Source organism: Cryptotermes secundus, unplaced genomic scaffold, assembly GCF_002891405.2.
Source record: "Cryptotermes secundus unplaced genomic scaffold, Csec_1.0 scaffold423, whole genome shotgun sequence".
Classification (NCBI taxonomy): Eukaryota; Metazoa; Arthropoda; class Insecta; order Blattodea; family Kalotermitidae; genus Cryptotermes; species Cryptotermes secundus.
The window spans coordinates 1,009,794-1,035,099 of record NW_019731985.1 but is presented as its reverse complement, the minus strand read 5'-3'; the positions used below and the strand labels follow the sequence as shown (position 1 = coordinate 1,035,099).

Sequence of the window (25,306 nt, the reverse complement as noted above, 5' to 3'; positions counted from 1 at the left end):
CATCTTCAGGGTATCCGCCTTAAACATGGAGACAGGAGGTTCCTGTAAAACAGTGGCAACGTTCTACCAGACCACACAGTGTCACATCCTGGAAGTCACTGGTCTAAACAGTCACAACCTTCAGATCCTCAAATCTCATGTTCTCAGCCTTTATGGGAAAGCAGCTTCCCCAGACTGAATGTCCATCCCTTTCATCTGGATTATAATGAACCTCGGCAGACATGCTACTCATTCCGATCATCCCTGATGATGTCAGTTCTGCCAGATACACATTTTACAAAGCTGTCATGCCAGAACTGGAGAAGTTCTTTCCTCTTGCTGTATCCCTGCTACATGTAACTCACAATTTTAATCAATATTCTTCCAATGTCTGTTTGTTCAACGAAAAATTATTTCTCAAAAGTCAGTCTGTAATGCTCCTTCTCGTTAGTTCCAGCTCATGACCGTTTGGGAGACATTACATAATACATTATTATTTCTTAAACAAAAAAAAAAATTATGTACTTTCTTAAAGGAGTCAGTCACAGCAAATGTGTATCTATCATTCAGTCACATTTTAGAGCAATCCCAAATTTAGTATCAGGGTCTTTGAAAATTGGTGGATATTTTAGTTGACACACTTCATAATAATACCCAGGTTCTGTAAACAGCGGAAATAACTGTCAGTGTCCGAAAACTGATTGGAGGACCCATTGCAGTGCATTTGATTTCAGGGGTTCTGAACACAGTGGCTAAGTACAGTCTGCTGTTGGGTTATGATGCTCAGCTGGTGGGTGGATTACTAGTGTGGATTCTGGAGGGGGGGGGGCTGGCATCATTAGTCTGTAAAAAAAAAAGTAACAGGCCATGAAGGCCCATAGGGTTGTGAGACGTTGAGGGTCCCACATTATCTAGACAATCGGCTCAAAGATGGCGGTAAGGTTGTCAGCCTTACGCGCCAGCCACGCTTTACTCCCCAGGAAAATTATTTAGCGGTAGCGTAGTTGGTTGAGACACTATGCTACAAGCCGGAAGGTCATGGGTTCAAGCCCCGATGAGGTCATTTGATTTTTTTTCAATTGACCTAATCCTTCCAGCCGCACTGTGGCCCTGGGGTTGACTCAGCCTCTTACAGAAATGAGTACCAGGAATCATTAGTCTGTACACTAATAAATTGAATATACTGAAATTCTTGTTAATTTCACCATAAAATTTAATCCAGACAATTCTGTCTTACTATCATGCTTGCTGCACAACACATGAATAAGAAGTGATTACTTTTATAGAAATGCAAGTTAGGTTACACAGTATGAATAGAACAATTATGGATACTGTCACACATTTGCCAACAGGAAACATTTACAGGTGCACTAAGTGGTTTGTTTGGATTGAAAATAGGAACAAGGTTCAAATGATTAGGGCCAATGGAAACTAAGCAAGTTCACGATATAGAAAACTAGCCTCATGACAATCTAAAAACTTCTCATTTGCTAGTCTGTTTAACAGTTAAGATAAGAGTCACATAAAGATAAGCTGGCTACTGTTCTGAATGAATAGCTTTCTTGTGACACAAATAAATGGAATTTTAAAATTGTATGATGAGGCAGCATTCTGTGCAATATTTTGTAGCTGAAACTTTCTTAAACAACTATCATTCATGTGTGCTGGTTGCACATAACCTAAATACAGCAGCTTGAACTCTGATCTGCGCATGAAGAAATGGTCCAAACAGATAATGCATGTTCTTAAGTAAGCTCTGGGGAGCTTTCATCAAACTCTGTGATGTTAATATTTCTGTATTTCCCTTCTTCACAACTGAATTTTCTTTGTCTGTAAATGAGAGAGTAAAAATAAGTAAAGGCCAGAGTGAATTGTTTTCATGTCCGTCCCAAGAGTCTCCTGATGTACTTACTGAAGAAAACAAAGTAATCTAGAAAAATGTATCTTCCTGTGCAAGTAATGTAAACAGATAATTGTTATCAGTATTCACCCATCAGACTCTGTATCTATTGAATTTATACAGAACATCAAGATGTTAAAAACAACAATGGAAAGTATTACAAATCCAATTCTGTCAGATGTACAGGTGACTAACACATTCTCTGGATAGAAGACAAACAATAAACAAACCACATTGGTCTACTACACAGAAATCTTTTCTTATTAAAAGGGATGAATCAGACATGAACATTCAGGTGGCTCACACAGGAAAGCAGCAGGAAACTACTAGAAAAAGAAAACAAATTTCTATGGATAAGTGAAATGTGAAACACATTATTTAAAAATGCTACTGGTTCACTCACTACGAAACCACAGACGCAGGCAACTGCAACCTTCATCCTAAATAACTGAAGGTCAAAACTGTTTAAACAAATGCTAAGTAAGCAATACAAGATCTACAATTCATCACTACATTTATCTGTCCATGACACTGAGTCATTAATACATACATTTAATAAAACATGAAAGTTATTTCAGTGTAAAGTAACCTTAACCCCTTCCATAATACACACTAGGTATCTCATTTAGAAGCAATGGTCCTTGATCTGGTCTGTATTTATTTTGCTTCATAAGCTCAGAGGCATAAATGTGTCTCCCATCCATAAAAAGTTCATACGAACCGTTCTTTGCTCTACAACAATATAAATTACACATTTACATGGAATTACACTAATATAAGCTGGTCTCTTCAGGTAAAAAGCATAGAAATGGGTATAAGCTGAATCACTTGGTTCATCTTTTCCAAGGTAAGTTCATAATCCTTCATACAGGATACATCAGGTATGAGAGGAGTGAATTCAAAATACCAATGCCCATATTACTGTGATAAAATACATACACATAGTATGAAAACTGGGTCAGTAAATGAATCCTTCCATGCTGACTTTACTTCAGAGTCAGTGCATCAATTTGTCAAGTTTCTTCTTATCATGTGGCCTCAAATTATACAACAATCTTGTCTGTCCATTCAACAAACTTTCATCATATGCAATGATGAATACATACAATCATTTACATATACAGGGTTATTCAAAAAGAATGAACCGATTTTATTATGCAATATTTTATTAAAGGAAAGTAATACAAAACTCCAGCCAAGTCACAAGTATTCTACTCACAATCAACTTTTATTTCCTATCTTACAAGTGTTCAATGTGGCCACCACCTGCAGTATGGGCAACATCAATGCGATAAGAGAATTCCTCCCAGGCGCGTATCAGCATATCATGATGCACTGATTTAACCGCTGATGTTATTCAATGTTTAAGGTCATCGAGGTTAGTGGGTAGCAGTGGAACATAAACGTGATCTTTTACATATCCCCCACAAGAAGAAATCGCACACGGTGGGGTCTGGGGATCTCGCAGGCCAACACAAAGAGCAAGGTCTTTGGTCCCCTTCCAACCAAACCATCGCAGGGGCACTTTTTCATTTAAAAAAGCTCGGACCATCAGGTGCCAATGGGGCAGTGCTCCATCTTGTTGAAAAATGAAGTCATGCGAATCTGCTTGCAGTGAAGTGAAGAGCCAGTTTTGGAGCATATCGAGATAGGTTTGTCCTGTAACGGTCTTTCCTTCAAAGAAAAAGGGACCATAAACCTTCTTCTGAGACACAGCACAGAAGACATTCACCTTAGGGGAATCTCTTTCATGCTCAACTGTTTCATGTGGGTGCTCTGTTCCCCAAATATGCACATTGTGACGATTGACTGTGCCGCTCAAGCGAAAAGTCGCTTCATCACTAAAAATTAAATGTGAAATGAAGGTTTTGTCTTCCATCGTCTCCAGCATCGAATCGCAAAATTCCATCCGCTTTTGTTGTCATTGGTAAGCGCCTGAATGAGCTGCAGTCTGTATAGTTTCAAATGTAGACGTACTGTTAGCACACGCCAGACAGTGGATTGAGGGATCGCAAGCTGACGGCTAACTGATTTGTTGACTTCCGCAGGCTCCTGTCAAACGCAGCACAGATTCTTGCCACTTGTTCCTCCGAGACTCGTGGTCGTCCTGGACTTTTTCCTTTACGCAGACACCCACTCTCTTGAAACTGTCGAAACCACCATCGAATGTTCTTAGGACAGGGCGGATTAATGCCGAATCGCCTTCGAAAAGCATGCTGCACCATGACAACTGAATTTGTTTTCGCAAACTCGAGAACGCAGAACACCTTTTGCTGAGGACTCACCATTCTGAGGGTAAATGAACAACTGAACGTTGCTGGAAGAACGACGCAATTTCAGCGCCCCTGTGCCAGCCATTCACAACTTAGATAACTCCTCTTTCAAATGGTCACTGACTCATTCCATGACGATGCTTGAGAACCGAAGCAATGTGTCATGAAATCGGTTCACTCTTTTTGAATAGCACTGTATATTTGGACACACACAATTCCATCTTCAAAAGATCAACTTTACCCTTTGAAGATGCCTGAATTTAAATGTGAATTATATATTTCTTCACTGTATGTGACAAGAGGCATGGGAAAATAATAAAAAAAATCATTGCATAAATTTGTACTTCTAAGATAGTTTAAACCAAAAACAGACAGTCTGAACTGTCGAGAGGTCAAAGGAGAAATAATTTTCACTGATATTATCAAATACTAGTGATGTACCATTCATAAGCAAAAAATGTCTTTCACAACATGGAAAGAATTAAAAAATACACTTAAACGGTTAAGTGTTTCACAGTAATTCACAAAGATATGCACGGGCAATGCATTATTACATTTCACATGGTCGAAGTCCTTTCCGCATGCTTTACAGAATGTGTAGAAGTGGCCCCTTTCATTACTGCCCTCCATATCAAGGCATGCAAATTACAGAGCTGGCATGCATCACATGCAACATATGTGCTAATAATACTCTTTTATTTCACTCATGCACTGACAAGCAATGTAAACTGTAATGTTCCATGCTTCATAAAAAATGCAACTAACTCCAAGGAAGCAGAGCCCTTATTGGGAAGCTGATAGTAGCCCAGCTGGTCAAGAAATCCTTTGTCACTTAAAAAACTCGAAGATTTTATGCCAGGTTCACAAGAGCTCACCACTAGACGTAACAAACAGCCACATGAACGCAGTCCACACATACACCTCCCCCACCACCACCACTTCTTTAAGATCTATTTTAACATTACTATCACATCTATGATTAGGTCTCTCAAGTGGTCTCCATTCTTTCAGTTTTCTAAGTAAAATTTTCTATGCATTTCTCATCTCTCCCATCCATGCTACATGCCTCATCCATTTCATAATCCTTGATTTGAATCACTGTAACAGTACTTGGTCAGCATAAATTATGAAGCCCCTCATATGGAAACTTCTCTCCATAACTCAGACAAAGAACAACATCCAACATGATGCCCATGTAATGAAGGTGGTTAAGGGCCATCTGCAAAAGTGAGTAGGGAACTATTAGGACTAAACAGGAATTTCTTGGGACATGTGAGGATCTACTTGAATTATGATTCTGTCACTTGTGACCCCATGAAGCCCAAATCAGCCCATTAAAAGTACTGTCTCATTCAAAATGCGGGACTGTGGATGGATGTTTTGTTATTCAGTAAGGGAATGTACAATGTGTCACAGTCAGTCATGGTGCAAGGGCTTGCAAAGCCCAGCTCTCAGATCTCATCTACATGTTATTTTGTTGGTTATTTGACAAAGGAAGCTTTCAGTATTGACTACCCCGTGTCACGTGATAGGATGACTGATGAATGCTAAGTGGAGAGGATTTGGAAGGAAGTGGTTGTTGCCTAAATTAGGTACTATTCTGCATGAAGGGACTGTGGAAAACCATGAAACACCTCAGTCAGGATGGCCACTGGACCTGGCTATGGTTCCGACCGAGCACAGTATGAATACAAGGGTTGAATTTCACCACTACACCAACCTAAAAGTTGTACTGGTTATACACAGGATATTATGAAATGAATCTCGTTGCCTCCATGTTCTGAACACATAACACTTCACTGTGTATCTGCATCCAGAGTACAGCCTAGTGGGAAGCAATCTACAGTGACACTGAATAACCACAAACATGAGTGAACAAGATGACGGGCTTTATTAGACCAATGTCCATGTTTTCCCAGCAATATAAATATTTTAAATTTAAACACATAGTCACAGACATCAATCATTTTACAAGTAAATTCTGAAAAAGGTAATTTATTTCCCAGTATATTTATTGTGTTTAAAATAATTTAAGAATGGTGTGTGTCAAACTTTCAATTGATCTTATATTATTTACTGCCACAATGTCTAAAAAATATTTTACAATATAAAATACATAAAATGCTTTATCATTGTCAAAACTTTAAATTCAACACATAAAATGTACATTTTCTTGTGTACTATGAAACAGCAATTTGGCACTGTATACACATCATTAACACAGAGAAGAAAACAAGCAATTATCCACTTTAAATGGAAATGTGTCGACCTTTCAGCAGTTCTATAAAATTACAATAAATGTCTACAAGCTGTCATGACAGGGTACAAACGGAAACATACTGGAAACATCAAAACTGTTTCTGTATAGTCACATTTTCAAGAAACCCAGAACATGGAAGAGGCGTGGTTTGCAGCTGAGGACTTCAGCCATATCAAAACATACCTGACCCTGCATAAACGTAACACATTACTTAACAGTACTACTGTCTTCTGGGGATGTGACACCATGCATGTAGTCTGGTACAAGTTCACCAAAGTTTTGGAAGAAAGTACTGGCCCCATCTTTGGAGTCCAAGAATAAGCTGGGCAACCAGTGGAGGGAACTTTGCAGACAGTACAGCTGTGCAAAACATCTGTGAACTTGTATGAGACTATACGTACGGCGTCATGTCCCAGAAGATGGGTACACTGTAGGTTTCACAGGAATGTAATGGACTAATTACATTACATTAAAAATATGAAAATGTTCTGAAAATATTTAAAATATACATTACTGATATCCAGATATGTGCCTGCCTGAAAACCTGCAGAAAAATTTCTCCCTTCTTTCACTATATATATTTCAGGCTTCATGTAAAACATGACAATGGATTCTGCACTGGAACAAGTTTGACACTTGATGCCAGCACCCAAGCTACGTGTCGGTCGCAGGTCACAGAAACCAAAGGATCAGACCCTCTTCACATTATTATGCATGAAACTTACGGTTATACACTTAGACTGAAATACCGCTGAGAGTATGCCACACCTCGTGTAGGGAACCTTAGAGAACAGGTCCCACGTCTTCAACGAGCTCTCCCATGTGGAAATTTTGGTTCAATTGTAGGTTGAGAACAGAATTCTGTAACTTCTTAATGACGACATAACAATCTATGTCACTATATGATGATGACACATCATTAAAGATATTTTAACTCACTTCTGGTAGGTATATTACAAAACCACATTCCTCAACCATGTTTACAACTGGACCTTGGAATATTTCATTGCACACAAAAATTCTTGCACCCTGAATATGGTTAGCAACAACTTTTATCATAAATAACATCTCTTCCATTTAAATTTGTTAAAAATGAACACAAGTTAGGAAATATAAAAATTTCTTACAGTATGAAGAGAGCAATCGGACATAAAGAATCATGAGTAAGCAAGCAATGTATGGTACAATGACACTGAGAGGCAAGTGACCAACATGTGTATGTGCTGCTGCTTTACAAAACTATGCAGCTTGCAAGAGATCTGACTAGAGCCCAGCAGTGGAGACAGCAAAGGGAACCCGAGACACTGAATCTGAACAGACAAGAACATCTTAATTATTATCACACATTCGTTGAAGGTGCATAAAATGAATGCAGGAAGGGGAAAGCTGTGCCTATCTGACAGCACATATGTATCATACCTGAAACTACTCGACATATTTACATCAAACTTGGCAATGGCAGGCAATCTACAATAAATGCTGCATGGTAAACTTAATTTGATCTGCACTGGTCTAACATGACCCTTACATGAAGCTCAAATTCTCTCAAATAATTTCGTTCTATAAGAAACCTGTACTGATGCAAAATAAACATTTCATGAAATTTACGTGATTCACTGAGAGATTTATCGATATGGTACATGTTTAACAAAATTCAAGCACTGCATGTGCAGTGCTGTATCTGTACCACAATTATCTTTATAACTACAGATTATGTTTGCACTAAATAAACATCAAAGCCAATGAAGCGCACAGAATTTTACACTAGAATGTGTGGAGTCTTTTAACGCACAGTGGTACCTACGTACTGCCTGCTTTAACATACTAAAAACTCCACATTCTGTTCACACACAGTATATTTGTGAGTTCAGTATGGTTCCCCCAAGTAGCATTAACCAGTTGGTCATTGTCATGGAGATGTGATGTTATTTCCTGTGATGTATGGCCTGAATGTCTGTATGTTATTTATATGAAATTTATGACAATAAGGCATGAAGACATTCTGCTTATAAGTTGTGCCACAAGAACCACAAACATTACTGCAAAAATGCAAATAATTTCCGTAACACTGGTTGCAATATTAACTTCCAAAGCAACACCATTAAAATTTCTGTTCTAGAATGTAGGTATCTCCACTGCTGTCCAATTACAAAACATTTCCAAAACAAACCAACATGTCTCTGCTGACAAACTTCCCAATTCCCTGATATTGCCTTTGTGCTAATGCTGGGCTGGAAGGAAATTTATTACTCTTTGTCAGTTATCATTATTGCTAATTTAAAAGATATGGACAAATTATTTTCATTATAAAAATTGCATATAGCATATATAAATGAATGTTTTTTGTTTGTTTTCTTTTTCCAAATTCTTCTATTGCTGCAGGTTTGTAACTCTTCTTTATGAAAGAGTATGTACACAAATTAGCTTTCACTGACCTGCAGACCAACTTCATCAGGTTGTCACTCTGTCTTCTTAAATGATGCACATCAGTTTAAATAAATTCAGCAGTTTTTCAAAATATATTCCCACCATAAAGTTCAGAAATAGAGCTAACTTCACGACCATTCACTTTATGGTGCCCAACAAAGGGACACAAAGCAAAGCCCAGATAACTCTGCCCATAAATCATATCTGCATGTTTCATATGATGTTCACAAGAAACAGTGATTATTTCCCTAAACAGAATTAACCAGTTCATCTTGTAATGGAAATTCAGTTTGCTCTCTGTAAGGCAGAAACTGCATCCTCAAATATTATTTAGATAAGTTTCATTCAGGCTTCAAAGGATGAGAACAGAATTGGGAGAAGTGCTCTGATGTGACTTCACAAGGTGTCTGTTGGCCAGCCGCTTGAAGATTAGAGTTGAGGTCGCACTACAGAAGCCCTATCTCTCTCAGAGCCCCTTCGACTGCTTCATCCTTCACAGGGGAAAGAAAATCAACTGTTGCAAGTCTCTAACCGCATGACATTATGCCTGAAATGCTACAATCTTAGGAAGTACGGTAGATCCCTGCCAAACACAGATTTCATGAGCTCTGTTTTAACTGTCTGCTCTTCCTTACATGCCTTTTGTGCCAGCAAAATGCCACATCAGTCTAGCAAACCCAAACCAGACAGTTATCAGTGATCTTTCAGTAACACTACTTCCACTTTTCTAATGAATCTAACAGTTCTCAGAACCTCTCACATTAGCTCTTTCAGTACTAAGAACAAAATGTCTTCCACTTATGCTGTGAAAAGTTGGTAACATATGTGATAATGAACTTTCCTGCCATATCTTGACAATTCATGCCAACAATTTACAGCCTTTCAGTATTCAGAATACTGAAACAAAAGACATCACTCGTTTTTTGAACCAACTTCAGTACCGAAAATGTTGATACGGATACAAATTGAACTGAAGACATTTATTTACAGGGAACATATTCACAGATTAACTGTATGAAGTGATTGTCTTCTATAATGAGAGAACATGTTTCCTGGAGTCAAGTCTCCTGAAGATGGATTTGTAACCCCTGCATTTGGCAAGAATCAACTGTACATATTTCTGTCAATGCATACGCTACCCACAAACAAACAACAGAAACTGTGGTAACAACACAAGTATATTCATCATGTAACACATCTGAGCCCTGTAAATAATATTATGGATATTCTGTGGTTTCAGAAATTCTTACTGAGTGACCAGCTGTGCCAATTTGGAACCAAAGCCAACATTTCAGACATCTGGTCTGCCCCCATCATCAGGGAATAAATGCCCAAAAAGACTTCATCAATTTTAATCACAGACCTTGAAGAAATATCTGTGGTGTTATGGGAAACAGACTTAGGTGAAAAACTAGTCAAGATAAATGCACCACAAAATTTTCCTTATTAATGTCACTAAGCACAATACTTTCCATTTGGTGACACAGTGACACATTACGCACATTATTGTACAGATGTCTAAAGTTGTTTCTTCTACTCCTGCAAACTGATACTTAGTGATTTCACCGTTTGCTACAACATCACAGATGTTCTGAGGATGGGAAGTGGATGGAACTGGCTCAGGATTGTGTCCGATGGCAGGCTTTGGTGTTGAACCTTCAGGATCTGCTACAAGAGAGTCAGCCAGTTCAGGAAGTGGTACATTTGAACAACTGGTTTCCATTATAATAGCAAATCAGTCCTGGCTGCTTATGGAAGAGATGAAAATTTAAAATATAAAGTGAGTCCCTAAAGACTGGAGCAGATCCAACTCCAACAGTGTTATGCTTATCAAATATACCTCACGGCAAAATGTTCAGCACAACACAGATCCTGCTGTCTCGTACTGTACTTAAGGGTTTTCACAAGCACTACTGCTTGGTGGGCATGTAATTCAGTGGAACACAGGGTAAGTATTAGTGTTTGGCAGTTTCTTCATATATGTTGGTAACAATGATGTGTTAGCAAATGTTTGATGAAAGTGGAAACAGAATATGCCAAAATGTACACAAAAGTGTAGTGACAGCAAGGCAGATGATGTCATACTGTGTGCGGATAGAGAATTTTAAACAGTGCTTCAGTTACAACACTGATGGCTCAAGAATTGTACCACAACCAAAGAAAGAGTGTTTATTAAAGTACATGAAATCATTTCCACAAGTATACCAATGTCATATGCCACTGATGTTGGTGCAACCTGGTTTATTTATGTCAATATGAAGTTGACCTGCAACTGGCAATACACAATGAGGGCAGGTATGTGTGTCATCTGACTGCATGTCTCACTCCACAGTAGTTCTCATGTACTCACACAGGTGGTAGCTCAAATGACTGAAACTGTGTGCTCTGAAGGGTGAACATGTACCTTCATTCGATGGTTTAACAAGGAAAAGTGACAGAGGAAATGAAGAAAGAAAAGAAAAAGATTCCCACTGAATGTCTACAACCATATCAATCCGTGAAATTTAATATTTACAGAAGAACAAATTGCAACTATATGTACCCATACCAGCATTAAGAACTCTATTCTGCCCACACACAGTGTGTGTCTGTGTGTTCCATACGGTTCTCAGATTAAACAGCATTAACCGGCTGCTCTTCGTCATGGAGATGGAGTGTGTTTTCTGTGAGACAATGAATCTTTATATGCTACTTGGAGGCGCATTTCTCAGATTTGAAACTAACTGATGCTCTTCCTGGGGAGCCCTGAAAAATGGGCTGATGACAAAGATACTGAATTCGCTGTGGTCCTAAATGACCACATCAAGTTACATTAATACAGTTAAGAGAAGAGTCCTTCATGTATATATGGTAATTATTTTTCTGAACTGCTGAATCAGCACTTTTGTGGGATGAGATGCCTCACAGTTTTGTTTTATTCACATCAAAGGGGCCTCACATCAAATGAGTTTGGGAAGTGTCTCACTCTTTAAAGAGTTGACTTCTTTAGCAGCAGTAAATAAACATTCTGAAAATCACACACAGAAACCTCTTTTAAAATATATGTAAAATAAATGTGAAGTATCCTGTGAGAACCAATTAAACAACGGCAACAAATTAAACAAACAACTAGTACATGCAGTGCATATTACAGAAGCATTCCATGCACAAACAACAGCTTGCAACTTAATTATATTTAGAGAGCCTGTCTGGATATCTTACACAGGTTCCTGCTTGAAGTCCATGCACAAAATGGGACAGACTGTAGGCTATTCAGCAGCACACCAACTACATATGATGCTGAATGATATAAGAGGATATTCTTGCTCGGTAAATTTGAAAGGACTGAGGAAAATCCACAGCCTATTTCACTGTGTAACTGAACTACTGTTTTTTTTTTTTTCATTTGCGCTACAGCCCTCATTTGAGCCTAGGCATACCTCCATGAAACTTTCCGTTTCACTTCGATTTACTAGATCTTAGACATATGGTAGGACTCCTTGGGCAGGTGATCAGCTCGTCGCAAGACCTCTACCTGTACACAAACACAGAAAAACGCACACAAACATTCATGCCCTGAGTGGGATTCGAACCCACAATCCCGGCTTCCGAGCGAGCGATGACAGTGCATGCCTTAGACCACTTGGCTACCGTGACCGGCCAAACTACTGGTATACCATCACAAATAACAGAGATTACTCTTGTTTTGTCAGGAAATATTAAGTCACCAGGGCAGAAGCCTCATGTCGCTGCCTGGTGGACAAGAAACTCACAAGAGCCAGTCCATGTCATGTCAGTTATAGCACCAAGGCATTCTTATCTGGAGAGATTGAGAAAAAGCAATAAAGACAGCTGATCATGTCCAAGCCACTGTCCCATTCTGGTTGACAGTCATTCAATTTGCCTGCAATCATAGCTCAACAAAATGCTGAACTATAAAACGACTTCTTGTATCTATCTGTTGCCCTCTTTGACCTCCATCCAGTTTCTTAATCAAGGTGTACTAGTATAATTCTTGTTAAAAATTCAATTAAGTCTCTTCATACGTTAATGTTTACAATTCAACAGAGTTGCTGTAACATTAAGCTTCAACTGCCAACACAACACTGAAACCACCACAACATAAACTCGCTAAGAATCTCAAAATATCCTGTCATCATATTGCACATGCAGGTCGAGTTTCCAGGAAAAAACCTTTCCTCCTGCTTATTCATCCCCCCCCCCATTATTCCCTCCTGTCTCTCCTCCTTCAACTGCCAATGCTATCATCATCATTCATATCCATTTCTTTCCTCCCTCTCCTTCACATTACAGCAGTTTAGATCATCTGGTGATTAACGACATCTGTCACATGTCAAGCGTGAACAAGGTGTGTCCCCTGCGACTGCAAACATCGCAAACGTACAAGAAGGTGACCTTCATACAGCATGGCACATTGCTCTCTTTATTTCTCACTGTGTCAACATACATATACAGATACAAACGTCTGAAACATAAATAAGCATGCGAGCGCGCACACACACATGCGTACCAATGACTGCTAGTGTTAAGTTGTAAACATAGGTTAATATGCTACAAATGATCAAGACATGCACACACGAGACTTTTCATGCAAGTTCCCCCGAGTCAGAGACCAGCCGCAACAGTATTGATCGTCTGTTCAGTGGCATGAAAGAAATGGCACAGGACCCTCAGGTCTATCACGTTTTTGATTCAGGTAGTAATTATTATGACAGTTCACAAATGGACCAGGATGGAGAATTTCAGTACCTACAATATAAGATAGCTCAGCCATAGTTTACATTCTACCCTCACTGGAAGACTTGTAGCATACTGTACTAATGGTAAAGTTCTTCACCTAAACATGAAACATCTGTGTATCAAGTACTGGTTAAGCATTTATTTTATTGAAATGTAAAAAACACTGGTACTAAGCCACTTACTCCCAGAGAAACAGACAAATTAATCTGCACAAAAAAGGAGCCACTTTTGTCCAGGAAAATAAGAATTTTTAGGATCTGCTGTCTCTAGAGAGATGTCAAATAATGTAAAGAGCAAAGATATGACACTCAGCATGCACTCATAAGACAAATCTGTAAAGCTGACATAAATCCTGACAGTGGACCTGTACAGGAACATTACATTGTCTGAAGCCTTCAAACAGAGGAGAGGAAAGGGTCAAATTGTAGCCAAAAGACGCTGAAATATACTTATCAATCTTATCTTTATAGGAACAAATGCAGAAAATATTCCAACCACATTAAACACCTGTGGTATAAATTATAAGAAACATATCATGATGGAATGGTACAGACAGTATATTAGTTATAAGTTGTCTCTCTCCATCTGACAATCACACATCCAACTCGCATACTACAAAAGATATTCTCACACCACGTGCACCTCCTGGACCATATGCTGGTTTGATCCCATCACATTTTTTTTACTTAATCCAACTTAACACAGTCAGAACTCTGTATTCCACTGATTGCACACTCTGACCTCAGAAGTGCACCCACTAAAATAATGTAAATACATACATGAATCATTGTATGCACCCAATAATAACAATATATAATACAACAATATTACGTGGTGTGTTCAAAAAGTATCGAACCTTCTTTTTTCCCGCGTAAACCAGTGAAGCGCGGGAGGCTCCCTTCAGTGGAGATGTGGAGGGGACATTCATATGCAGTCATGAATTTTTCCCCGCCCGCAGAAAGCGTCAGTCGCTGGCAGTCAGCCTATGAGTGAGGACGTGTAGTGAGCGCTCGTCAGATTCCAGTAAGGTGTAAAATGATGGAACAACATGAGCAGTGATATTGCATCAAATTTTGCCAAAAGCTTGGAAACCATTCGCAAGAATCAACAGGCTTTTGGGGACGATGCCATGAGCAACTCATGGATAAAGGAGTGGTACAACCGCTTCAAAGATGGCCACACATCAGTGGACAGCGAACCGCGTTCAGGCAGACACTCAACAAACCGAAATGAGAATATCATTGAGCAAGTGCGGACTTTGGTCATGGAGGACCATCGTGTCACAGTCCAAGAACTTGCGAACGAGATAGGGGTAAGCATTGGATCAGGACATTCAATTTTGACTGAGGATTTGGGCATGAGGAGAGTGTCCGCAAAATTTGTACCGAAACTACGCATCTGATTCAGACTTTTGTCGTCAAACACAACATCCCTGTGGTTCATTAGGCTCCCTACTCCCCCGAAATGGCTCCGTGTGACTTTCGGCTGTTTCCCAAGCTGAAAATGGCACTGAAAGAAACCCAATTTGAGTCAAGAGAAGACATCATGCGGAACGCGACAGCCCGGCTGATCAACATTCCAAAAGATGCGTTCCAGAAGTGTTTCCAACAATGGCGGAAGCACTGGGAGAAGTGTGTGCATTACCAAGGAGACTACTTTGAAGGGGATTAGGGTTTTGTACCTCCAAATCAATAAATGTATTTCTGCCGACCAAAGGTTCGATACTTTTTGAACACACTACGTACTCATTCAACTGCCAAAACAAGTCTCACAGGAGACACAGGTACAGACATTACACACTTTATACACAAAGAACCACGTATCTCACTCTCACATCACTCAATTGCAAGCAGCACTTGCACTGGTACAACATAACGTCGCTTGCAATGGCAACCAACTTTGCAGACATCAGATGTACAGAGCGGCCATCAGGCCTGCACAAATTCTGGGTGCCACATCACCACTGCACTTAAACTTTTCATGGCAGAACTCAGAATTTTCTTCTGGTGTATTACTACAGCCACATGAGCCACTTCCTTGAATTTATCCTTTTAATACGTTTATCTCCTTCCCTCCTTTCATCTGTTTCATATTCCTTTATCCAGCCTACCATAATTCCTGTTCCCACACTCCTAGCAGCAGCAGATACCAGTACCCTAGCATTGCTGTGTTCAGTTTTCTCCAAGCTCAAAGCAACTGGCCATTATTTATATGCAGATGTTTCAGTTGCCACTTGTTAACGAAAATGAGAAAACTTCTCACCCAAGGTATTTTGTAGTTTATTTTGGCTCCTAGTTTTTGAAGATGGCTATTGGGTGTACAGGAAATTTGTGCAGGCCTGCTATATAAATGAATAAATAAATAAATAAATATGTATATATAAACCAACATAACAGTACCTCAGTGACCTGTGAATGATCCACTGTTTTATATTAGAAACACAGTGTTTCAGAAACTAGCTCTAACACAGGCAAATGTGACCTATCTGATAGATCCAGTGGAATGAACTAGTCTCAACATTACTAGAACAGGACTAGCTAGTGCACTAAGACAGACACATAGCCAGCTTCCAAAAACCTTACACAATAATAATGTACAAATATAAAATCTGTAACAGGCCTTCATCAAAAAACATTTCAAAATTAATAACATAATAACAGTATCCCACATAAACATACCACAGTACAACAATACTTCACCTGACAAACCTCACAATGCCAACTATCTTGTTTCCACACACAAAAATAAAGTGTGAACTCGTATTTCTTACTCATTCTGGTTACAGAACACAAAATGTAAAAGAAAAAGAAGTGCATCAGGTGTGTAAGGCACTTACAAAACAAAATCAACTCTACAGGGCTCATGCAGACTTGCCAGAGTTCCTTAATATTCACACTGAATGTTCTGAACAATGAATATATTTCCACACCTGGCTCTTCAATTCTCAGGATAAAAAAATTCACTTCTCTTTAGGAAGCTCAATAACAAGACAACTCATAATGAATTCACTGAGCACATAATCAATATGACACATTTGTATCAGTACCCTACTCATCATAATTACAAATCATCACACTGTACCATGTGACCTCCCAAATACCACAGCAGCATGGATGTCCAACAAGATGAAAATTCCTCATCTATGAACACATTCATGATCCATCATGCCCTGACTACTAGTATTCATTTAAACCAACAGAAAAGAGTAATGCCCAGCACACAGCCATCTGAGGAGTTTCTAACTCTGTCTCTTCAAGCACAAACACCAGGTTCATTAAACTGGCACAAATATGGACACTTCTCTATCATCTCATTTTGCTTAAAGAGAGCCGTTTTGGAAGCTGGCCTGACTCTGCTTCCACTGTCAAGTATAAGCAAGTGTTAGGTCCATCATATGGAGCTGATCGCTGTTCCTGCCTGGCATTTCTTTAACCAAAATGGGAAAATGGAAAATGTTCAACACATGTCAGTCAAATGACACGTCCTCATTATGAACTCTTATGCTAACATCTCAAGTAAAAATCCTAGAACGTGTAACTTCCCTCATGCATATATATATGAACAGAACTGCACCAAACAAGCATGGATCCAAACATTCTAAAACTCCATCCCTCTTCTACGTGTGTTAACACTTTCTCATCCTCCTCCTCTTCAGCCCCCTCCTATCAACTACACTTGTGCAAAATTAGGGGGCGACACTTCAGTACACTTTATGTACAGCAAAACTCTGCCATCTGTAGTTCCTGTGTGTAAACTACCAGGTTAGATGTCAATGAACATAAAGAGGCAAAGACATATCATTCCAGCATTTGATCATAATGTGGCATTAAATTCATGAAGGTGGTCACAAAAGGCTCAAACAATAGAGCTGCAGGCTAAAGTTACAATTTTGGAAGCCCTTACTGACAGACAGGAAAGGGTTAACATTAGAAGTAAGGACAGAGCATCTGCAATCCCCAGGAAAATGACATCATCACATGCTCCTCCCTCCCTCCAAAGAAGACTGCTTCAGCTGCATATGATTGGAAACAGGCGGCTGTGACCTGCTGCAAGGCTACATCAACACAGCTGGCCTCGGGGCCATGGATTGAACGAGGGTCCTTCCAGACATGAAGTAGGCACACTAAGAATTCAATCAAACCGTGCAGAAAAAGCAGACTGGAAATATTATGAACAATATCTTCGCATAAACTTGTGAGTAACATGTCTCAAACTTATTGGAATGCCTTCATGGCAAGACTAAGATCAACATTTCCTTCCTTCAGTTTTCCTGATCTTGAAGCAAGGACCACTACATAAACATTCATTCCTTGTGTCTTGAAGTAGACAAACATAAACATGGAACATGACTAGACATGTGCACCTACAGTCAGTCTGACTCAGTCACAGCTACATGAGGGTGGTGCAAGCAGGTGACAAACACTGTGAAGTCTTCCACTGTGTTAAGGGAACAAAACATCCTGCCTCCATCGTCAAGGCAGAAGAAGCTGTCTGTTCCTCCAAAACATTGGTACCAACCCACTAAACTACATTTGTGTCACAGCCAAGATGACCACAATATGAACATATTACTTTTACTAGAAATATGATTGTATAAATAAACAGCACCACATGAAATTACAGATAATGCATAAGAACACAGGCGACTGTGCTGAAACAACAATACACACTTCCTGACTTCTTCATGTCAGGTACTGGTTTGACTACATATCCATTAGAATACTGAACATGTAGATCACATCTGTGTGATTCAATTAAAATTAGCGCTATATTGTCAGCATTTAAATTCAAAGCCACCCTCAACTTCAACTGCAATATTATTTCACATGCATAGTGAACTTCCTTGGCTCTGTGTCACATTACTGCAAAGGCACATGCATAGTACAGCTGCCTAAGAGATGGATTTTTTCAATACTACTATCATTACCCCCCCCCTCCAAAATTTCAATTCTGGCCATCAGCTCAGCAGGGCATGCCTTCAAGGGCTGTTAAAGGAATCTGAGACTTTAAAAGCAACAGGATTACAGAAACTCAAACACAACAGACTAAGAGCACAAAAACAGGACAACCAAACATTACACTGCAATTATCAATAACAGCAGCCACAATGATGCAGAATAATTGTGCGCATGCGCACACACAAACATACAAGACAAAGAGCTGAAGTAATCTGGGCATGTGGACACTGCAGAGTTCACCAACATAAACAGTCAACCCCCTTAAAGACTATTTTTATTTAGGGACATTGTCAGAAGTGCTGCAAACATCCATCATGCAGGAAACAGCCAAACAAATCAAAGTGTGGACTGTGTTGCTGTTTGTTTACAGCCTCCGGATATGCTCAATGCTGACATCTCTCGACTTAAGGAAGGGCAAGGAATCTGTTCCCAAAGGTCACATTTTGTTACTGGCCATGTAAGGCGGTGAGAAGGACTGTCGATCACATAACATGGGCTCCAAGCCATCAGAGGGAGGTGCTCATCACCTTCACGTTCCTAAAGTTTCTTTCACTTTAGAAGATTTCAATCTGTGAGCAGAAAACTCCAACCACAGATGTCAAACTGTGAATGGAAGTCCAGGATCCAACTGGGTCCTAAGACAAGGAATATAAAACTAATCTGTGGAACTATGGTATCTGACAGCATTCCAAAATGTGTCTCCATGACACAAATGTCACCAAAGCCGACTGGTCAATTCAGCCACTTGAAAACTCTTCAAATTCTTGCCACATGGAAAGTTGGAATCAAAATCATGGGTCCAACATACGGACAGCAATACAGCTGTAACACTGTTACACTGCCAAAATTGGTTTCATTCATGCTTGTCATGCACTGTAATGCTAGGAACATCATGCAACCAACACTGTTACAAATTATCAATACAATACTGTGAGTCTGCTCTTTATCATGCATTTATTCCAGTTTAATTTCCCTTCACTAACAACACATTTCCATGACAGCATGATTCACATGTTTGGCCTGGCAGCTTAGCAAGTGGACGCATAAAGTACTTCAGTGAAACCTGACAGCCATCGACTTGGCTTAGCACTGATCATGTGGCAATCACCACTAATGTGAAACCACTGCTAGATTACTGGCTGACTTTTTGGTACAAAGCAGCAAAATTCAAGTAAAACCTTGTATTACTGATAAATACTGTAAAAATGTCATTTAAAATTAAGCCTAGAAACGCAATCACACATAACTAGATGGGAAATATGGATGTATTCACATATCTTGATGAACTTTTGTTAATCTACTAAAGCATTGCTACAGAGAAGCATTTACTTCACTTTCTCACTGTATAATGCCTCTGGCTTACCTATCATTATTTAAAGATATTCCTTCTGGATTGTGAATGCATGATAATTATTATAAAACTCAGAACATAAGCAAGCCCACTTAATACACAGAGAAGTAATATAAAGGAACAAAATTCTGTTTCACAACCAATGAATGGCAATAAGGTAAGACAGACTTGCGCCTGCAAATCATAATACACTTCCCTCAACACAAGGAGCACACAGTGAATGCTAGACATTCGTTTCAAATTACATTATGGCAACAATATCTGAAATGAGCTGCAGTTCTTAACTGTAGCATGAATTTGAACTAACCTGGGAGAAAATATTTTGTTACACGGGAAAGTCTCCAGTACCCATCTCACAATATTTAAACACCCAGTATAATTATCGTCCATCACATGTTCACTTTCTGAACAGAACATTCTTTCCGTTACCCCGCTGAGCAAGTTCTGCTGGCACAGGCTAGCTACCCATGCCAGCAGGACTCTCTCTCTCTTCAGTTTTCCTGCACTCAATTGCTGCAGTCAGAATATTATTCATAGTCAAGAGCTTAACTCTTTGTGAATCAATATAAAATGAAACATTATCAATGTACAAGAATTGAATAAAATTAGAGACATTTCAGCACATCATCAGTTTGACACTTCACTGTACTTCTCACAGCAAGATCGTGACATGCCCTCCCCCCCTTACTCGCCTCCTCAACACAGCCTACAGCAGCAACTACAGCACCTAAAACTCAGATCACGGGTCCAAGATATATATATATATTCTACAGTTCAATGGGCGCATTGCCATAACTAACCTCTTGTAACAAATCCTGGGCTGCAATTGCCTTCAAGACGTTTTTCTTACTTGTCTCCTGGATCTCTCCCCCAAGCAACAGTTCATCCAAGATGAAGTATGCTTTCTCAAAGTTGAAGATGATATCGAGCTCACACACCTGGAGGAAGATTACGGAGATTGTTAATCTGATTCTACAGGCAAATTCAGAAGTCCCGAGTGACTGTCTTCCTTCAATCAGTTATGCCACTTGAGGCCCAAATATTCATGGTGCAACGTGTTCTAACTACAAATGAGTTCACCATGAGAAATTAATCTGCATCCTTACACGTGAATAACCCTGTATCTCAATCTACTTGCAGACATCTCACGCAACTTACAATAGTCACTTCCACTTGACAAATTTACTGGTGAGACTGTTGGATTTCCAGCCATGAAGAATTCAAAACTATACTTTCTTCATCCAAAAGAAAACACAGAAGATATATGAAGTTTATGCATACTCACATATTAACAGGTGAACCAAATATTTTTTTCTCAACTTCTGTGATTTTCACAGGGTTTCCTCAGCGAATAAACAGACTCAGAACAAGAAAAACTATATTTCAGTTTCTGACAACCAACAGTGTTTGTTTCCAAAATGGCACCAAAGGGATCCTTGCTGGATCAACAGAGGAACACCAGTGATTGGTTGTCAAATGCTTCAAACCTGTGTCCCCTAGAGCCCTCGGTCTTGCATGTGCACAAACTACCCCAAAAAATTGATGGAGGCTTCTCTGACATTCTTAGTGCAGATGAACCAGGGATGCCCCTAACATTACTCAGATCACCTGTTAATATGTATTGTTATGGTCTGGCATGTCATGTGGCAGAAGGAGACAGGCAGGCAAGCACCATCATTCCATCCAGTCAGCTTGCATCAGGAATGCAGCCACAGCCACAATTACAAATCCCAAACAGTAAGAGCCACATCTTACATCAGAACACACTCCCAGGCACAGAAGAGATTCATTTTATTTTCTGTTACTGCACAAACACTCATTCAAGTTGTGCTAAAGCATTCATGTTTCTCAAGGTGCAGACACCTCTGACTCCAAGATCTCTGCCGAGAGGCCAAGCAAAATTCTGCTGTACAGTGATAAGTCACAAACTTCATTGGACACTGTGTGCACTATTTATGCAACAATGCAAACATCAGCTCACTATTGCAATAATGCTTAATCACAAGCATTCACAGTTTGACAAAACAGTGTAAAGCAGAGCTAATAAAAAAAATATTTCTTGCCTTGAACTAACTTCTGTACACATTTTTCACCAGTGCTATTTTAATGGATACTTACACTACCAAAATATTTGTCTAGCAGCTCAACATAACGATGAATAATTTCGAGGGTCAACAGTTCATTGTCCTTTTGTTCAATAGCACAACAGAAATAGAGACTGGCATATCTGAAAAATAACAAAGAGCATAACATTAACAGAGGAGTGAGATCTGAGGTTCTCACAGCAGCAGCATCAGGATTACAGTCTTCTGGCATGTGACACCAAGTAGTCTGGCCGGCAGACAAAATTATGCAGTGTCACACCCCAGGAAACTGTAATCCTATGTGATGAAAGACAATATGATGAATATGTCCTTGTTCCTAAGCACCAGACAATATAGAAATGCACTTACTGCACTAAACCACAGCCATGGAAAGAATATGTATGAATTACATCCTTCCATGTCTCCTTCCATTCCAGCAAATTTTCCTGCATTCGCTTGCAGTCATCTAGCCCCTCAGTTCAAACAGATGTCAGCAGTGACAACCTTTGCTAGCAACAAGTGCTTCAGCCTGGTTGATATATGCCATAGTGGGTCAGGGAGAAATACAACAATATCCAGAGACGGGGAAACCTCAGACTCCATTCACCTTACTACAGATGGGGCAAAGAGGTGAAGGACAAGCTCAGCTCAGATTCATGATAAACAAACATTACCTTTTATAAACCACTTTCAGGTCTTTCCATTCAAGGAAACTGCTCATTTTCGGTTTCCTGGCCAAAATTGTAGTAATTAATTCTCTTGTGATTTTCTTCTTAAGTTTGTCTGGATGGGCCACATACCATTTCTGGAGACGCAACTTGCCTTGTCGGCTAAACAGCAACATGAACTGCATCTGTAAAGCAATGACAGATTCTTCAGAAATGAGACAGAACAACTGAACTCGAAACACAACTCTCATGAACCTACACATTTCATTTGGGCTGGCTGTTTACATCCGAAAATCATTATCAAGGACAGGTGCACAACAATACGAGTAAGTCCGGAACACACAAACACAGGCCAGAGACTATGCCTATATGGGGACAAACAGATCCTTAACATGGAAGAGTATACCACAATATGGGCCAAGATACTAATAAGACAATCAATGGAAGAAAATGGTCAGGGATCTCCACAATCAATAATGAAAACATTTATATTATTGTGCATGTGGTCATACACAGTACTTGGAGATACACACCATACAAAAACTTCAAGGGTCACTTTAAACATTAATAATAGAAGATTTTTTTAAGAAAACAGGATTTATAAAATATTACATGTGACATTTTTAAAACTAAATACAATCCATTTTTGACAATGCATCAGATTATTATTTAGTATAATTATAATTTAGAATCTGAAATACTTTACATAATTGTGAATAATTCATGCATTTGAAAAGAAACCTAGAATTGAAACACACTGGGCCGAATTAGATGACTGATTCATAAATGCTGTAACTGGATGGTTAAAAAAATTGGTCAATCAAATTATTATGCCACAATCGGATGGTATGAAATCTGAAGAAATGGAGCAATATTATGATGCCCAACATATATTTAATGCTATAAATCTGAGGTACTGATGGCATCATTAAATAAACCATAAACATAATATTTTCCTCTGTGTCCTGTTCTCTAACACGCTCATGGGTCACTCTTACATTATGGATGAACTTTTACATTGAATTAAACATAAAAAAGACACCATATAGTGGGTCCAGTTTTTAATTTACAGCAGTATCCAACTTTAAAAGATTCATTAAAATTGACATAAATTATTTAAAATACTTAATACATAAAAAAGCTCTTGACATTATTAAATTATCGGGGCACATGGTAGGAGTTTATTGAGGCTGCTGCTTAGGTCAACAACCTCACCACCATCTGTGACCTGACTGTCTAGAAATTGTGGGAGTCTTGGCATCTCACAACCCTATGGGCCTCCATGTCCCATTACAGGTACAGCTTTACCTTTTTACCTTTACATTAAACTATCATGATACATGCAGCCAACTAAGTGTAAAAAGGCAAAACCTGTATGGCATAATGTGGGAGTAGAGATGTACAGCATCAACATCAACACACACACACACATTACTTATGACGAGTATGACCCATGGCAGGATCAAATGGACTTCAAACAAGACGTCATTAATTAACACACATATATTTTACTTTTTACGCCTCAATGGCTGCTTACATCATAACAGTTTCAATCAAAGTGAATACTGAAATAATTAATAATGTAAAGCTAAATTTTATAATTTATTAGATGCCCCTCAATATGGCTATGAAACATGTCGGGCTCTGTAACCCATTCATTAATTAAAAGGTGGATGCTCTACTAAATGGTGCTTTTTGTGCTGAACTCTCATCTACGTTCTGTATTTTCAAAACAGAACTATAAATAATTATAAGCGATAAATGCGCCACAATGCTGCAAAAATTACATTCATCGGAATTAATCACAAAGACAATTTCACATTCTTCCATGTCCTACCTTCCTGCTAGATTATCTTTACATCAACTGACAATACAGTATTCCCTTCATCTTCGAAACCTTCACAACNTCTATACTGTTGTACCTATCAATGTTATAATTATTGAATATTTTATTGTCTAGACCAGGTTGCACATTGCAATGTCAGTTTGGCTGTGACGAGTTCAATATCCAGTCCGGTTTCCGGACAAAGGATCTGTGAAACCATGTAGCTATGTTATGTTATGTTATGTTATGAGTATGACCCATGGCAGGATCAAATGGACTTCAAACAAGACATGATTAATTAACACACATATATTTTACTTTTTAGGCCTCAATGGCTGCTTACATCATAACAGTTTCAATCAAAGTGAATACTGAAATAATTAATAATGTAAAGCTAAATTTTATAATTTATTAGATGCCCCTCAATATGGCTATGAAACATGTCGGGCTCTGTAACCCATTCATTAATTAAAAGGTGGATGCTCTACTAAATGGTGCTTTTTGTGCTGAACTCTCATCTACGTTCTGTATTTTCAAAACAGAACTATAAATAATTATAAGCGATAAATGCGCCACAATGCTGCAAAAATTACATTCATCGGAATTAATCACAAAGACAATTTCACATTCTTTCATGTCCTACCTTCCTGCAAGATTATCTTCACATCAATGACAATACAGTACTCCCTTCATCTTCGAAACCTTCACAACTTCAATAATTCAATAACAACCCTAATTACAAAACCCTATAGCTTTCACACATACCACACCCTAACTCCTCGCTCTTGCTATCTTGCTATTGCCAACACCTAAGGCTCAGACGGCTCAGACCGCTCAGACC

At 39.0% G+C, this 25,306-nt stretch overlaps 1 protein-coding gene and 1 long non-coding RNA gene across 6 annotated transcripts in view; one reads left to right on the top strand and one right to left on the bottom strand.

Annotated features, from left to right (window-relative positions):
* LOC117282557 overlaps positions 1–10,316 on the top strand; it is a 17,691-nt gene extending 7,375 nt beyond the window's left edge. Inside the window, exon 2 of the long non-coding RNA XR_004513349.1 lies at positions 10,080–10,316. This is a non-coding gene — a long non-coding RNA (uncharacterized LOC117282557). The remainder of the gene's footprint in view (positions 1–10,079) is intronic.
* LOC111867438 (AP-1 complex subunit sigma-2) overlaps positions 1–25,306 on the bottom strand; it is a 26,169-nt gene extending 863 nt beyond the window's left edge. The window contains exons 1-5 of one of the 5 annotated variants that reach the window (XM_023857310.2): positions 25,185–25,223; positions 24,478–24,546; positions 22,647–22,825; positions 22,007–22,115; positions 20,689–20,826 (exon numbers count right to left, since the gene is read on the bottom strand). In XM_023857310.2, the coding sequence (XP_023713078.1) occupies positions 20,689–20,826; positions 22,007–22,115; positions 22,647–22,825 (426 nt within the window). In that variant the 5' untranslated portion in view covers positions 24,478–24,546; positions 25,185–25,223. Of the gene's footprint in view, positions 1–6,020; positions 9,331–20,688; positions 20,827–22,006; positions 22,116–22,646; positions 22,826–24,477; positions 24,547–25,108 lie in introns of those variants that run through there. The other 4 variants (XM_023857311.2, XM_023857309.2, XM_023857312.2 and 1 more) reach the window with 4 other exon arrangements.